The sequence below is a fragment of the Tauraco erythrolophus genome, chromosome 7, assembly GCF_009769465.1.
Source record: "Tauraco erythrolophus isolate bTauEry1 chromosome 7, bTauEry1.pri, whole genome shotgun sequence".
Taxonomy (NCBI): Eukaryota; Metazoa; Chordata; class Aves; order Musophagiformes; family Musophagidae; genus Tauraco; species Tauraco erythrolophus.
In genome coordinates this window covers 48,165,584-48,181,707 of record NC_141471.1, presented here as the reverse complement: position 1 = coordinate 48,181,707, position 16,124 = coordinate 48,165,584, and the positions used below count along the sequence as shown (strand labels likewise).

General features: G+C 43.2%; 1 protein-coding gene across 1 annotated transcript in view; it reads left to right on the top strand.

The window, feature by feature from the left end:
* CPNE4 (copine 4) overlaps positions 1–16,124 on the top strand; it is a 201,067-nt gene that overhangs the window by 171,939 nt on the left and 13,004 nt on the right. Inside the window, exons 11-12 of the mRNA XM_086615143.1 lie at positions 2,201–2,255; positions 15,381–15,432. Of these exons, the coding sequence (XP_086471269.1) occupies positions 2,201–2,255; positions 15,381–15,432 (107 nt within the window). The remainder of the gene's footprint in view (positions 1–2,200; positions 2,256–15,380; positions 15,433–16,124) is intronic.

Below are 16,124 nucleotides of genomic sequence, written 5' to 3'. Positions count from 1 at the left end.
AGATTGAGACATAAAGGCAGGTGTCCTGACTGTGGTGGTAAGGTATTCTGAGTGCAGAAGAACAGTGGGAGCTGTGCCACTGTGTGACTGGGAATGTGGGAGTCTTGCCACCAGAAGAAGAATCCAGGCTGCTGGAGGTATCACTTAGTGATGTCTCTGAATTGCTGCAGAGCAGAAGATGGAGCTGCAGATACAAGAGTGCCCACACTCGTTTACACTCGAGAAACATTGCAGTGCAAACGCAGGCACTGTATGTCTAAGGATCTCCCAGGATGGGTAATTGTTGGAAACATCAGATTTTTTGATGGCTTTATTGAACTTAGACACTTATGTTCTACCTAAGTAAAATTCTTTTTTAGTCTTCGTTCGTTCTTGCCCACAATCGAATAACTTGCAGCTCCACAGGATTTGATTTTCTAATCTAACCAAGCTTAATCATTGATGTAAAACAAGACTTTTTCTCCCCTCAGATTCTTTTCTAATAGCTTTGTATTTCTTGCCCTCTAAGTGTGTGCCTGAATTCTCTGCATCTACTTATAAGGGCTTCCCTGCTTCCAGGAGTGTTTAATCAAAGAGAAGGCTATCAGCAGATGGTTAGCATCAAATGTCAGCAGCTACTTCATTTCTGACATCTCTTTGAAAAAATGTTTCATTACCATGCAAATGATGTTAGTGTTCCTTTCCAACATCCATTGTCACACAGTGTAACATATGGTACACAGAATTGTGCTCCCAAGATTTATGCGGCAACTACATTTCATAGCAGAACAACAATCGTGAGAGCTAGACCGTCAGATGACAGTCATCACTGTTTCCCAATGAGCTGGTGAATATTTCTGTATCTCATGGTTACTTTAACTTCGGGGAGGAGGGCACTTATTTCTGCTTTCTTTTAAACCCTTCCATTTTTCTTTAGTTTGTATCAGAAATATCACAGGGCCTTTCACAGCCTATGCCAGACAGAATAGCCCAGCAGGTTTAATGGGTGATATTATCTTTCTTGAGTATGTGTGAGAAGTGAATTATTCAGTTGATACTTGGAGTGGCAATGTCTTGAACTACACAAAGAAAATTGAAGCTGCTGGCTTCTCTTGGGAATTTTTGAAAGTGCCAATAATGGTAGTAGGAACTCAACTTTTCCAAGGGCCCTGAAACCCTGTAAGCAGAATGGGACAAACCTGTGAGGGATTTGATTCATCAGAGCACTGGAGTACGGTTCAGTGACTTCAGCGGGGCTTCAGGATGTGTTTAGAGTTAAGCATATGTTTGGGTGAATTGTTAACCTGGAGTGTGTGTTCAAGTGCTTTGCTGACTCAGGGACGAGACATTCCTTACGGCTTGTTGTTTTCCACTTTGCCATCTGGGAAGAAGCAGCTTGACAGCACGTGGGCTGTGTGAGACATTATTGCATTTCTGAAAGGGTATTAACAGCCTGGAAGTTTCCAGGTCCTCTGAATCAGGAATATTTGTCTCTACAGATCTAACTAGGGTAGAACAACCTCACTGTAGTGTTTGAAAGCAAAATGACCATGCCACAGTATTTGCTAGGTTATCAGTCAACCTATGCTGATTAAAATACTCTCATGTTTTAGTGGAACTACTAAAGATGCAGGTGGAAAACTTGACAGAGCCTGCAGGTTTGGAGGCATGAAATTGCCCCTTTCAGATATTTTAGGAAGTCTCTTTTGCACGTGAACAACTGTAAGAACCCAAATTTGCAAACGCTTTTCATGACAGAGTCATCTCTTCACTACACCCATTTTCTAAGCTGGGGAAGCACATCTTATTTATACGAAATCAGTGTTGTTACAGGCTGTTAAGACAACCCACTCTCATGCTGCAGCCAGGTAGAGCAAACAAGTGGGTAATACAGACCTGTTATTGCATTTGTAGGAGAAGCGCCAGGTGTCTTGATCCCTTGGTATTCGCCAAATGATTCTAACTTCCCAAAACGGAAATTTTTCAGGAGTTCGCCTGAAAAATCTCCCATATCACTCCCCCATCTGGTCAGCACACACCCCGTCTTCTCTAATCTGATACCCTTCCAGTCTGCCATGTAACACTTTTGACGTAAAAGCCATTTCTGTACTGTTGTGCTGCTTCGCATTTTTGATGAACACTTAACAGAAGAAGAAATGTTTATTGTAACCAAATGCATTTCTCTGTGGGAACTCTTTTTTTTGTTGTTGTTCTTTTCCAGTGACAAAATGTTCCCAGCCTTTGGATTTGGAGCAAGGATACCCCCAGAATACAAAGTAGGTACATAAATGACATTTGCTATTTTATGGTTTATGAGGCACAAAATAAGGGAGAAATTGTTCAGTGCAGGGCTGAGGCTAAGGGGAGCAGATCCTACTGCTTGTTTTCTTTCATCTGGCATTCTCACCCAGTGCTACCTCACTGAAACCAGAAATCAAGGTTAGACTTAAAATAGTTGCGTTGCACCCAAAATATTTCATCATATTGGCAAAACTTTGTTAACGAATGCTAGTCTAGCAAGAGAACAATTTTTTTAACAGTACTTGACAAGCATGTTTTGAAGCTTTGCAAGCCCTGATTTGACAGAATCCATTTTTGGTAGATGTGGTCAGTGAGCAGCCTAGTGTCTATGCTTAATGATGAAGAGATTGAACATCTTCCTGAAAATAAAGACCTTGGAAGAGTTTTGTTCTGTGGCAAATTTCTGTGTCACAGTGGACATCTGCAATACCAGGAAGAGAAGTAAAAGAGCATGTATCCATGCTAGAGAGAAGTGGTATTTATAAACAAAGCAAAATGAGAGTGGTCACAGTAGTGGTGCAATTGTGAGCATACATACACAGTCTGGCAGGGCTGGAGTGAAGACAGTGGAGTAAAAGAAGAAGCACTCAACAGAGAAAGGGCCAAGAAGATAGACAGAAGTTCAAATCCTGCGTTGCACACTCAGAGGTAGTGTGGGCAGAAGAGTAGTTCTGCACAAATAAATAACCAAAAGCTAGCTGAGGATTCTGCAACTCAGATTCAATCTGGAAAGGAGCAGCATTGGACTTCTGATCATGCAGACTTCATCCAGTATCCTCATGTCCTCTGCTCTGGGTTGTGTGCTATGGCTGCGATAGGGAGGTGAACACTGGCCAGGTGAGGACAGTTCTGTGCAGAGAGAGATCGTGTGTCACTCAGCATTGTAAAGCATGAATCAGCAGGTGAAAAAAGGTGTACCAGTGTGTTCCTGATGGCTTGTAGGTTTGATACCTGCATAAGAATAACAGTAGTGTTGTACAGCAAATTTGATAAATGTCTTGCAAACAGGTGTCTAAGGTAAGTCAACGTATGTCTTAAAACGTTGCTTTCTAAGCTAAAAAGCACTGCTATAAAAAGGTGGACTGTTCCTGACAATGTGTTTTGCAGCGCTCTGTTCCTGAAAAGTAACACCAGTGTTAATGATTTCCAAAATCAGAGACAGCTTCCAGAACTTTGATACAGATTTTAATGTTGTAAATGCACACAGAACATCGGTGTCTGTTGTGTATCTGTTCCAACTGCAGCAGCTGACAACGATCCCTGCTGTGTAAGGGGGAGTGTTTTGGAGAATAAACATACTGAGCAGCCTCTACCTCCAGACACGCTAGTGAAACACAATAGCTACTCCTCAAATGTCCATCCCTTTGCCACCAATATGTGCATCTCTACCCATGGCTGTATAGCAATGTTGACTGGATGAGCTGGACTATACATCACAACAGATTGATCTTTCAAACCCAGTCCTGCCATCACTGACAATGCCATGTACTATTGTGATTGTCCTAAACAAAGGTACCAGCCTGGTGGTGTGCCAGGGGCTGGTTGTTCCATCATCTGCAAGGTGACCGTCATTGCATGAGGAAAAACTTGCAATTCCTTCAGCTGCAGAGAGACCTACTTATCCAAGGACTGCTGGAAGGAAGATGTTACTGTGCTGGCTGAAGTCTTTTCAGTGGTTTGCTGATGATGGCATTAAAGTAGAACTCACAGCACAACACTGCTTCTTTCTCAGCCAAAATAATCAGCTACTGTCATTGATGCTTCAGATCACATGAGCATATTGGCAACTTACCAGTTTTGTTAGTCCCAAGCAACAGCCTCTTCACCTGACTGTGAGAACATATCTCAGGTGTCAGCTGAAAAACACATGTCATGCCAGAAAGTGATTTCAGGGGGACTGTATAACCAGATATTCCTACAATCACCACACCAATTGATCTTCTGCTTTGGCAGAACTGATGCATGGAAAATTTCCTGACAAGTACTCTTAAGAAAGTCGGAGACTTGCATTGAACTTAATAGCTCATGAGTGGATGTAGGGTCTTGCCCAATAGCATGAGTTGCCCCGAAGAGTCTATATGTTACTAACCACAAAGCAAGAAAATGGATGAATTGGACCTTCAAATTTTGAGAAGTTCAAGAAAAGTAAGGGTAAACTTAAGAAGATGAGGATACTTGCATGTGGATTACATATGTGTGAGTAAACGAAGCAAGTCCCAATATGTCCCCAATTACATATGTGTGAGTAAACGGAGATGCAAGTGAGGGCCAGAACATCTTTAATCTCCACTATGGAAACAGAAAACAACAAGACAAAATGACATACCAGCTTACTAATGTAATAAAACTTTGAAGAAGAGAACCACATTGCAGGGGGAACTAGTCCTTCTGTGCAACAGATGGGGACAAATAATTAGCTTGGTGTCTATCATGGGCACATCCAACTGGTACTGGATTAGGAATTAATGGGCGTCTGTGCTATTGTGCAGTCTCTCCCTGTGATACTCTACACAGTTCATACAAGTATCTGCTTCTTAAAATAAACTGCATCAACACTTCCAAGTCCCTGCTTGGCTTTGGCTGCACTTCTGAATTGAAAGATACATCCTCTAAGAGAGTGAAGAGTCAGGTATTAATAAGTCAAGGCCAAGAAACCTGAAAGTCCTTCAGTAATTGAGTCTACACTGTTATTATAAAGTTAATTTAAAGTTAATTTAAAGCCAATGATGATTAGTGTTTGATGTGGAACATAGCCAAGATGCATAGGGAATAGTGAAAAAAATTATATACTTAAAAGTAACAAAGACTGTAGAAAAAAGTGCTCCCAATTTGTGTCCTCTAACTTCTTATCCTCTGCTGCAAAAATATGGTAACACTATAGACACCATAGCAACAATGGAGATCTCATGCTTTTCAAATGTTCTTTTGATGCTTTCAGTCAAAGGTATTACAAGTCATACATATCTTTGTTTTATTAAAGGACAGCAGTGTCATAACTAATAATTCACATCTTCAAATTTAGGTTGAATCATTATAAGAACTTCGAAGTTCTGGCCCCATGATGTGGATAAATCAGCTTTTAATTTTTATTTAGAGTGCCTGCTTTCAAGTCTTCAATCCTAATGAGGTGATCTAGCCTGCTCATAGCAAGTTGGTCTCTGCACACCAGCAGCTGCCCTTTTATTTCTTCCAGTAGATGACAAATTGCTAGAGCTGTGGAAGGAATGACTTCACTGCCAAGGATTTCTAAGTAACCATGAAAGCCTCCACACAACTAAAACAACGTAGCTTCCTTAAAAGTCTAAATGAAAGCTGACCAATGTATGCATGGCAGTAACACAGTGAGGGAGCACCAGAGGTAAGCAGCCTGATAAAAACAGTAGGCAAAATAAGTGGATCCAGTGGACTCAGGTCTAATTTATGTCATACTTGGTCACAAGCTGTCAAAAAATGAGGCCTGTAACTCAGTATGCAGCATGAATCAATGGTATCAAGTCTCCATGTAATGATCAATTACTGTTTAAGGACCAGCTGAAGGTTGGCCATAAGCTCTAAATGTTTTTGCCAAGACTACCTTGGTGCACTAGACCACATGGGAGAAAGGTTTTCATTTCGTGGTGTTACATCTCACTAATGCCTTGTTTTCATACTGACTTGAGTTCCTGCCAGTAGCCTGGGCTGGGTGCTGGAGGGCAGTTTCTACCTGTCCGTTTAGGGAGATTCCATCATCCTCACATCCTTCTAGATGCTATAGGAAAAGCGATGTTTGCTATGTCAACTATTGGTCCCCATGAAAAAATACACCTCCATTTTACATTAGCACTTCAGAACAATGCTTATATCCACCTCTGCAGGTTCTTCATGAATCTCTTGAGGATGAACCCCTTTAAAAACATGTTTTTATATATGCTTTCTACAGAATTTCCATTTCAAGTGCACACTGCTAAGTTACGCTGACTTTATTTTCCCTCATTTCAACTCTAAATGAAACACTTTAGCTGTTAGCAGAAAAACAGCAGTTTCTTAGTGGCATAAGGAATCTGTGGGAGTGAAGGAAGCAAGACATGCCATATATAACATTCCTCATCACTCTAGACATCTTTCATCTAATATTCAGCAATATGATCTTTTTCCCCAAGGCCTGACAAATACTTCACCCTGCTCCTTGATCTAAGTAAACCTCTGAGAGCAATGTTGCCCTCTGGAGTTTCTAACACATGAAACTTGCAGAACATGCCAGTTATTCCACAGCAGTGTCTCCAACCCATCACTTTTTTTTGCAACACCAAGAAGTATCTGAGAAGTCTGATGTAAAGTGAAGAGGTGGCAGGTAATATGGACTCAGACACTGCTGCGAAAGGTCACAGTGAAGAGGAGGAAAGAAAGCTGAACCTCACACACTTATTTCTTAGCAGGCAGAACTCAAAGGAGCTGAAAACACACCGCAGTACAAAACTTACTGTTGAAATGAAAAGAAAGTTAGAATTGTGTCAGTCCCATGACAGGTGTATTGTCAATAATGAAGTGTTCTTTCCTAAAGAAGAATTGCAAGCTGACACCTGAATAGGTACGAAACAGCTCGCAGTTTGTTTTAACTTTGCAGAAATGCTTATTTCTGCATTTTTAATGAAAGCTTCATTCACTCCTTATGCTGGGAAGAGTCACTGGAGAGAACCTCACTGCAGTTACAGGAAGTACAGTACCTTTACAACCCTAACCTGCACTGTCTGGTTTGCTGGACAGGTAAGGTACTTGAAAAGTGCTGTGGTCTTTGTGATTCCTACACTTTTCAGGAGCTCAAGGGCAAACATATATGCAAACCTGACAGGAAAGAACCAATGGAAGGATGTGTAACAGACCAAGAGGAAAACCGGAATTTATCACGTTATCCATGCAACCTGAATTTAGGCTTGGAAACTGGACAGCATGCTCAAAAATCAAGTACAAAGGAAAATAAATGGCCAAGCTTTGCCAAGCAGAAATGTCTACAATGTGGTCTTAGTCAGAGACACAAGCTGTCCAGCTCCCAAACTATTTGATTAATGAGCATCCTGAAAATAATAGCTTTTGAGCAACGGTTCTTTAAATTTGTTAGTGTCCTAAGCTTTTGCAGAATACACAGACATTCCATATTTCATTTTCAGACTGGCCGCGGCTTAATAGTGTTCAATTTATTCACAGATAAGTGCTCAACATTGCGCATCTCAGCATTTACACTTGTATGCATCTATGGTTCATGGATTTTTGACAATCTCTATTTAAATTAGTAAGAAAGCATTCCTAAACATGCCTGAATTTGTCAGATGGATTGTCAAGTAGTCCCAGTATCATCACTATAAAAGTTTCTAGAAAGCTGGAGCTGTTTGGGACAGGGAAGTTAATTTAAATGAGTTCAACAATCTAGAGGGGAGGAAAAGGATTACTGATTTTCAGAATTGAGGCATTCAATTCCAGCATTTGCAAAATAAATGAAACATGGTTTCTGAGTCAAAACAGCTTTTTATTTCAAAAATGGAAGTTCCATTAGAGTGAAAAGGGTTTAAAAAAATGTGGAGGCCAAAATAGAATAACATGTTTTGATGTAACTTAAATAAAATGCCTTTGCATAGTCCAAAAGCTTTTCAGCAATTTGTTTTATGACTTTCATGGGGTTTTATTATTTGTCAGATTCCAAGGTAGGGTTTTTGTTTGTGTTTTGAGTTTTCTATCTTAGTCTAGAAGACCGTTTTGGGTTTTTTTTAATCAAAACTCAAAAATTCTCATGAATTCAGAAATTGTCCTTTCCTTTCAGCCTTAACTGGAAACCTGTTTATCAAGGGCCATTCTATGAGGATGAATTTCATTACGTCCCAATACTAGGGAAATAAGTTACCTGCTACCTTAAATCAAGGTGGCTTTTCTACTAAAATGTGGAAGTATGATTGTGATTCTTGCAGAAGTCTCATGGGCATCATCACATTGATGGACAACTGCCTTTCTGTATGCAGGTGCTTGTCACTGTGTATGTGCAGGCAATGGAGGCGTTGTACAGTGGCTAAAAAAAATCACTATAATCTGCCTTTGAAAAAATATTTTAGACTTGCTTATTTACTTCATGTATCCTCAGAAGTGCTGTCATTGTAATCTACATCATGATGTATGGTAGAGATACTTATTTTGCTTGTTAAAAACCTTGAAGGAATTACCTAAGAAATAATATATTCCTGGTGCAGGAAGTTCCTGGACAGCTGTATTTTAATAATCCCACATCTGTGATGGTATCTGCTAAATAATTTATCTGGAATCCTGCAGAGGGATAAGATGTACATAGCCAAGTGCAAGTAAATGTCCTTAGATAGAGGCTTTGAGTGGTGTTTTGTGCAGCAGCCCAGGTAATGCCAGGCTGATCACATGTAATCACCTCTGCTCTCCTGAATTTCTCTCTCCGTTCCTTTTATGGACTGATTTTATGGATTGATGTTAAGAGAGAGGAGGGCTGAGCAGAGGGTCAGCTTCATATTTGAAACTTAATCTAGAGTCTGTGACACAATCATGGTTCTGTGAGGACATTCCTTGTGAGGCTGACTTCCACCACAAATCATGGTCTGCAGGTCTTTGCAAAGTTCTCTGGGTCAGGTGCTAATGTAAAGCAGTCATTCTGTGTTTGCATAGCTTGACATATTCCAGGAATTCCTGTCTGTTAGATTGATCCATCATACAAAAACTTCTAGTAGATTATATAAACATGCTTGCTTCTGAACAGACAAGTGTCGTCTTGTTTCCCCTGAGGATTTTCCAGTCTTCAGCATTTTGGATGTTCACACTACTGCCTCTTTTTCCCCATTAGTTTATCAGTTCTGGGAGTGTATGAGGGCTGTATCATTCAATATCAGAAAGATGCCAGAATATACCAGCTTTTGGTCCTCTGTCATCAGCATGGTTTGCCTTTCAGCCACAAAGGCCCTTGCATGTTTCATTTAAAAAAAAAACAACCAAAAAAAACCCCACACCAAAGGAGGCTCATTACCTTGATCGGTTTTGAAAAACAAAAGCATTGAATGTTTGATCCAAACCACCTTTTGACATGGGTGGACTTCACATGGAATCCCATCAAGTAGCAGCCCAAGTTCAGTAAGGCCTTCAGGACATGTCATGTGCCTGAAGTTTCTGCTGGTTTGGACCATCTTGGATTCTGGCTACCACATGGGAGACAGCACAGGGGCGGGTTGAAGCACAGCTGGGTGTACTCACCTGGGCGTGGAATGAGTTCTGAGCATTTGGAGAGACTCTGCTTTAAAAATATCTGCTGTTGGTTTGCCTCGAGTAAGGATTTCCTGTTTGTGAACCATCACTGAGCTGCTCGAAGAACTTCTGTCCTTCACATTATACTTTAATCTTGTTTAAATCATGATATATTGTTCAGAGAGCATAGGAAACAACCCAGTACTTCTACATTCATTTTGTTTCCTGTCCTGCCTTCAGGATAAATTTTAACACTGTTCTTGTTGAATCAAGGTAACAATGTATGAGGGCCACTTGTTTTGAGAGAACAGCAGCGGTTGCTCAGATAGCATTATTTTTTTAGATCATGTGTACACTTACTAGACTTGGGCTTTCCTTATTGGCCTGAACCGTTGCCTACATTTTTCTTAAAAAATAGCCTGGGTGCCATAGCTCTAAACCAGGTAAATTGTTTGTATAGTGTGATCCCGAAAGAGGTGTAGCAACAAAAGCATCTAGCAACAAAAGCATCCAGCCCATGCTTGCTTGTGAGATTAGAATACTGTATTCATCGCTCTGGAAAAGAATTGTGATACTCCTTTTGCTATAATTTCAAATGCATTTGGAATAAAGAAATAAAATCACCAAAGAAACACAATGTTAGACGAATCAGCCTGTAATACATAAGCATGCATCACCATCCTTGTTGCTTTTGAGATGCAGTTAATACAAAATACAGAAAGCCTGAAGGAAGATGAAAGGCTATTGAGCAACAAAAAAATCATCAGTGAGTGAAAACTTGCATAACCATTCTTGACAGCTGCAATTACCTTTGCCCTGCAGCTGGTCATGAGACTGGCAGATACCAGCTGGGCCAAGAAATGTACAGAGCAGCCAGACAGAAGAGCTCTGGAGCACCTCTGAAGCGTATTTGGCAGCACTGTTCTTCCGTGCCTGCTCAGAGAGGAACATACATCGTGGCTTTCTGTGTTATCTTGCATGGCCAAGTAGGGTAGCCTGAACGGCCCACGTAAAACCCTCTGTAAGAGGCCACTGACGCTTGGTGTAGACACAGCAAACTTCTGGCTGGGCTGAACTGGCTGCAGATTCTTCAGTGAGTTTTTGCTTCAGTCCTTTACCATCATGGTAGAAGTCCTGCTGTATTTAACCCCTTAATAAGTAATGGTAGGCATCACTGTGGTGAGCAAGGCCAGCATATAATGGGGAAATTGGATTTCTCTATGAGAAATTCTTTGGCAGTAATTAGCCAACTTATACCACTTTGCCTTTACAGAAGCTTCTCTGTAATCACATATTTGATCTGTGGGTCTATTAGTCATAGACCAATATCTGTGCTGTGCCGTGATGTCATCTAAACTAGGAAATATAACAGTGACATCCAACAAATAAATCTCTTTCTGCAAATAATCCAAGTTCCATTGCATAGAAAGTAAACAGGCTACTTTCCATATGTCTATGATATACTTAAATACAACTTTAAATTATGCAAATCACCTGCCTAACTCTCAGCCATATCCACTTTTTGCAAACCAAAATATATATCTATATGTTGTGCCTTGCAAGAGAGAAGTTGGGCTTCATTCAAGACAATTGAAGACAGACAGGAGAATTAAGAGACTAAGCTTCAGAGATGAAGATATTAAAAGGAATCAAGCCTTCTCAGTGATCAAAGAAAGGAGTAAAAAGGAATTTGGATTAAATGCAGGCAAGAACAAACCTTAAAACCAGAAAAGAGTATCTGAAGAAAGTTTTGGTCCCCACAGATTTGTGCTGTGGATGCACATAGAATCATAGAATCATAGAATCATAGAATGGTTAGGGCTGGAAGGGACCTTCGAAGGTCATCTAGTCCAACCCCCCTGCAAGGAACAGGGATATCTCCAACTAGATCAGGGTTGGAGATATCCAAGGTTGCTCAGGGCCTTGTCCAACCTGGCCTTGAACGTCTCCAGGGATGGAGCATCCACCACCTCTCTGGGCAACCTGTTCCAGTGTTCTACCACTCTCATAGTAAAAAATTTTTTCCTAATATCCAACCTGAACCTACCTCCCTCTATTTTAAAACCATTACCCCTTGTCCTATCATAACTGGCCCTCCTGAACAGCCTCTCCCCATCTTTCCTGTAGGCCCCCTTGAGGTACTGGAAGACCGCTATAAGGTCACCCCGGAGCCTCCTCTTCTCCAGGCTGAACAGCCCCAACTCTTTCAGCCTGTCCTCATAGGAAAGGTGCTCCAGCCCTCTTATCATCTTCGTGGCCCTCCTCTGGACCCTCTCCAACTGGTCCATGTCCTTCTTATGTTGGGGGCTCCAGAACTGGACGCAGTACTCCAAGTGAGGTCTCACGAGGACAGAGTAGAGGGGGAGAATCACCTCCCTCGACCTGCTGGCCACGCTCCTCTTGATGCAGCCCAGGACGCGGTTGGCCTTCTGGGCCGCAAGAGCACATTGCCGGCTCATATTGAGCTTCTCGTCCACCAGTACTCCCAAGTCCTTCTCCTCAGGGCTGCTCTCGATCCAATCACCACCCAGTCTGTATTTATGCCTGGGATTGCCACGACCCAGATGTAGGACCTTGCATTTGGCCTGGTTAAACTTCATGAGGTTGGTACGGGCCCACCTCTCCAGCCTGTCAAGGTCCCTCTGGATGGCATCCCTCCTTTCCAGTGTGTCAACGGCACCACACAGCTTGGTGTCATCGGCGAACTTGCTGAGGGTGCACTCCATGCCACTGTCCACGTCACCGACAAAGATGTTGAAGAGGGCCGGGCCCAACACGGACCCCTGAGGGACGCCACTCGTGACCGGTCTCCACTTGGACATTGAGCCGTTGACCACTACTCTCTGAGTGCGGCCATTGAGCCAATTCCTTATCCACCGAGTGGTCCATCCATCAAACCCATGACTCTCTAATTTAGAGAGAAGAATGTCGTGCGGGACAGTGTCAAAAGCTTTGCACAAGTCCAGGTAGATGACATCCATTGGTCGACCCTTGTCCACCGATGCTGTCACCCCATCGTAAAAGGCCACCAAGTTGGTCAGGCACGATCTGCCTTTGGTGAAGCCATGTTGGCTGTCACCCACCACCTCCTTGCTCTCCATGTGCCTTAGCATGGTTCCCAGGAGAATCTGCTCCATGACCTTGCCAGGCACAGAGGTGAGGCTGACCGGTCTGTAGTTGCCCGGGTCCTCCTTGTTCCCCTTTTTAAAAATGGGGGTTATGTTCCCTCTCTTCCAGTCATCGGGGACCTCGCCAGACCGCCACGACTTCTCGAATACAATAGCCAGTGGCTTGGCAACTTCATCCGCCAGTTCCTTCAGGACCCGCGGATGGATCTCATCAGGTCCCATGGACTTGTGCACCTTCAAGTTCCTCAGATGTTCTCGAACCTGGTCTTCAAGTACAGTGGGCGGTGGTTCATCCTCACAGTCCCTGCTAGTTCTTTCCACAGCTTGGGTGGTAAGACAAGAGGCTTTACCATTGAAGACTGAGGCAAAAAATTCATTAAGTACCTCAGCCTTCTCTATGTCCCGGGTAACTAGAGCACCAGTATCCTTCCGGAGGGGGCCTACATTCTCTTTGGACTTCCTTTTGTCCCCTACATACCTATAGAAGCATTTCTTGTTGCTTTTTATATCCCTTGCCAAATTCAATTCCTTCAGGGCTTTAGCCTTCCTCACTTGATCCCTGGTCACTCTTACAGCTTCTCTGTATTCCTCCCAGGCTATCTGTCTCCGCTTCCACCCTCTGTAGGCTAACCTCTTCATTTTCAGTTGGTCCAGGAGCTCCTTGCTCATCCACGCCGGCCTCCTGGTCTTTTTGCCCGACTTGTTCTTCGTCGGGATGCACCTCTGCTGAGCTTGGAGAAGGTGCTCCTTGAATGTGGACCAACTTTCCTGGGCCCCTTGTCCCTCCAGGACCACCTCCCACGGCACTTTGCCCATCAGGTGCTTCAAGAGGCCGAAGTCCGCCTTCTTGAAGTCTAGGGTACAGAGCTTGCTGAATGGTTTCCTTGCTGCCCCATGGATCTTGAACTCCACTGTGTCGTGGTCACTGCAGCCAAGGCTGTCCTTAAGTTTCACCTCACCCACCAGTCCCTCCCTGTTGGTGAGCACAAGGTCGAGCATGGCACCCCTCCTTGTCGGCTCCTCTATCATCTGCAGGAGGAAGTTGTCATCCACGCATTCCAGGAACCTCCTGGACTGCCTGTGCCCTGCTGTATTGTCTCTCCAACAGATGTCAGGGTGGTTGAAGTCCCCCATGAGGACCAGGGCTTGTGACCGCGAGGCTGCTCCTATCTGGCTATAAAGCGCCTCATCTGCTCTGTCCTCCTGGCCAGGTGGCCTGTAACAGACCCCTACCGTAACATCCCCTATCCGTCTCCGTCCTCTAATCTTGACCCATAAGCTCTCTGTCAGCTCCTCCTCCGACCCCAGGCGAAGCTCCACGCATTCCAGCCGGTTGCTGACATAGAGAGCAACACCCCCTCCTCGTCTCCCCTTCCTGTCCTTTCTAAAAAGCTTATACCCCTCCATGTTGACACTCCAGTCATAGGAGTCGTCCCACCACGTCTCCGTGATGCCAATAAGGTCGTAGCCCTGCTCATGTGCACGCATCTCCAGCTCATCCTGTTTATTTCCCATGCTGCGTGCGTTGGTGTACATACACTTCAGCTGGGCCTCCGACAAAGCCGACTCGCTGGCTGGAGCGACAGGGGTTCTCTTGGACGGCAGTGTAAGTTCGTTTGAACATACCTGCGATCCTTCCCCAGCCTCTGGACCCTCAGTGCTGGCACTGGTGCCATGCTGACAGCAGTATGAATCTGACTTCTTGGCTGGAGCGGCTGGAATTCCCTTCTTCTGTTCTACGGGTACTTCCACCATATCTTTATCATTCTTGATATTCCCCCCCTCCCCCTTCAAATCTAGTTTAAAGCCCTGCCAATGAGCCCTGCTAGCTTTTGAGCTAAGACCCTGGTTCCCCTCTGAGAAAGGCATGTTCCATCTGTCACATCTGTAAGTGACAGACGGACAGAGGAAGTCTAGAACCTGCAACTTATGTTGACTTGCATTATTTGTGCATATGGAAGTCTTGTATTATTTTCCCAAGCCATTAAAGATACAATACATTGTTTTTTTGAAAATCAGCAATGTTTTTGTAACCACAGTCATTTCTCATAGAAAACACCTCTGTGGTATTTTATTACAGATGGATTTAGAGAGAGTGAGAGAGAATGGGATAGTCACTAAATCTGAGGAAAAACAAGAGTCTTCAGGTTTCTTCTTACTCATTTCCCCTCAAGCCTGATCTAATTTCTTAACCAGCTTAGACTCCTTACATTTCATATATTATTATTTCACAGTGAGTCTGGATGACTGCCTTGATCTCATTGGAGATTATTTTACTAGTACTCCCATGGCCTTCAAATGAGGAACCGTTCACCCATGGGAATGCAGGATTCAGAAGGGGGCTGAGTTTGTGCTTTCAGTGCCATATCACAACCTGCTTTCTCTCTCCTGCCATCTGAGATGTTGGGCTAGGGAGAAATGGCCTTTAAATCTCCTCAGCAATAGATCCCCCTTCTGTGCCTGGCATTGGTAGCCCAATCCTGACACCATATTTATGTGATTTCTCGTGTACTTGGGTGTTTGTGCTATTTTTTCTTCATTTTGTTGTTGTTATTGACAAGTTTGATTCCACTTTTGTTACTTTGTTTCTGCAGAGAGTTCCAGCTGGGACTGTACTTCACACTTAATGGCTGAAAGCTTGAAAGATCCCTGGTTTAATACAGAAAGAATGTAAAGGGTGTTTAACCGCAAGTCCTCTTGAAATCACTTTTATGACTACAGTTGTCTTCTCTTCTTTCCATTTATCTGCAGGTCTCTCATGATTTTGCAATCAATTTCAATGAAGACAACCCAGAATGTGCAGGTAACACTCACATTAGGACAGACTGCCATATTTTCGCTATGTGCAAAATGTGCTTGCATTTTTTATTGTATCCCCTAAGTATTATTCAAAATTATTTTAAAGAAAGCAGCCAGGATTTTCAAAACCTGACAGACTCCAAGCCATTGCGCTTAGCTTTAGAAACCTTAGAAAGTGCCACACATTAATTTCCTGAAAAATATGTCCTTTTGAAAGTACACCATGTTAGACATTCAGTACTTGCACTTCCTCAAATCACTAGCATTTCTGTAAACTAAAGCCGTGTCTTTTAGATTTGTTCCAGATCATCAGCTACAGCAACATCATAGCTTGTGCAGCTAAGAAGGGCAGGATGTGCAAAAGCAGGATGTGCACTTCTGTGATCAAAGATTCCCTTGGTTTAGAGCCAGTTCTTTGGCCAGACATATAGCAACAGTAGCCTGCTGCAAGTCACCCAGCGATGTCCAAGACCAAAGGGTCAGGGCAGCAGCTCTGGACTACTGTGGTAGAAGGAAGCATACTTTCATGACAGCAAATGCAGCAGAAGGCTGTTTTAACACAGTGTAAGAATATTGGTGTGTTCTAGCAACAGTCACTAATCCTCAGTAGTCGGAGGTCAGATTCAAGTAGCAGATCTTGCTGATGTCTTGTATTTGTGAGGTCTGCAGTGACTGATGCTGTCTTCGTAGAATCTC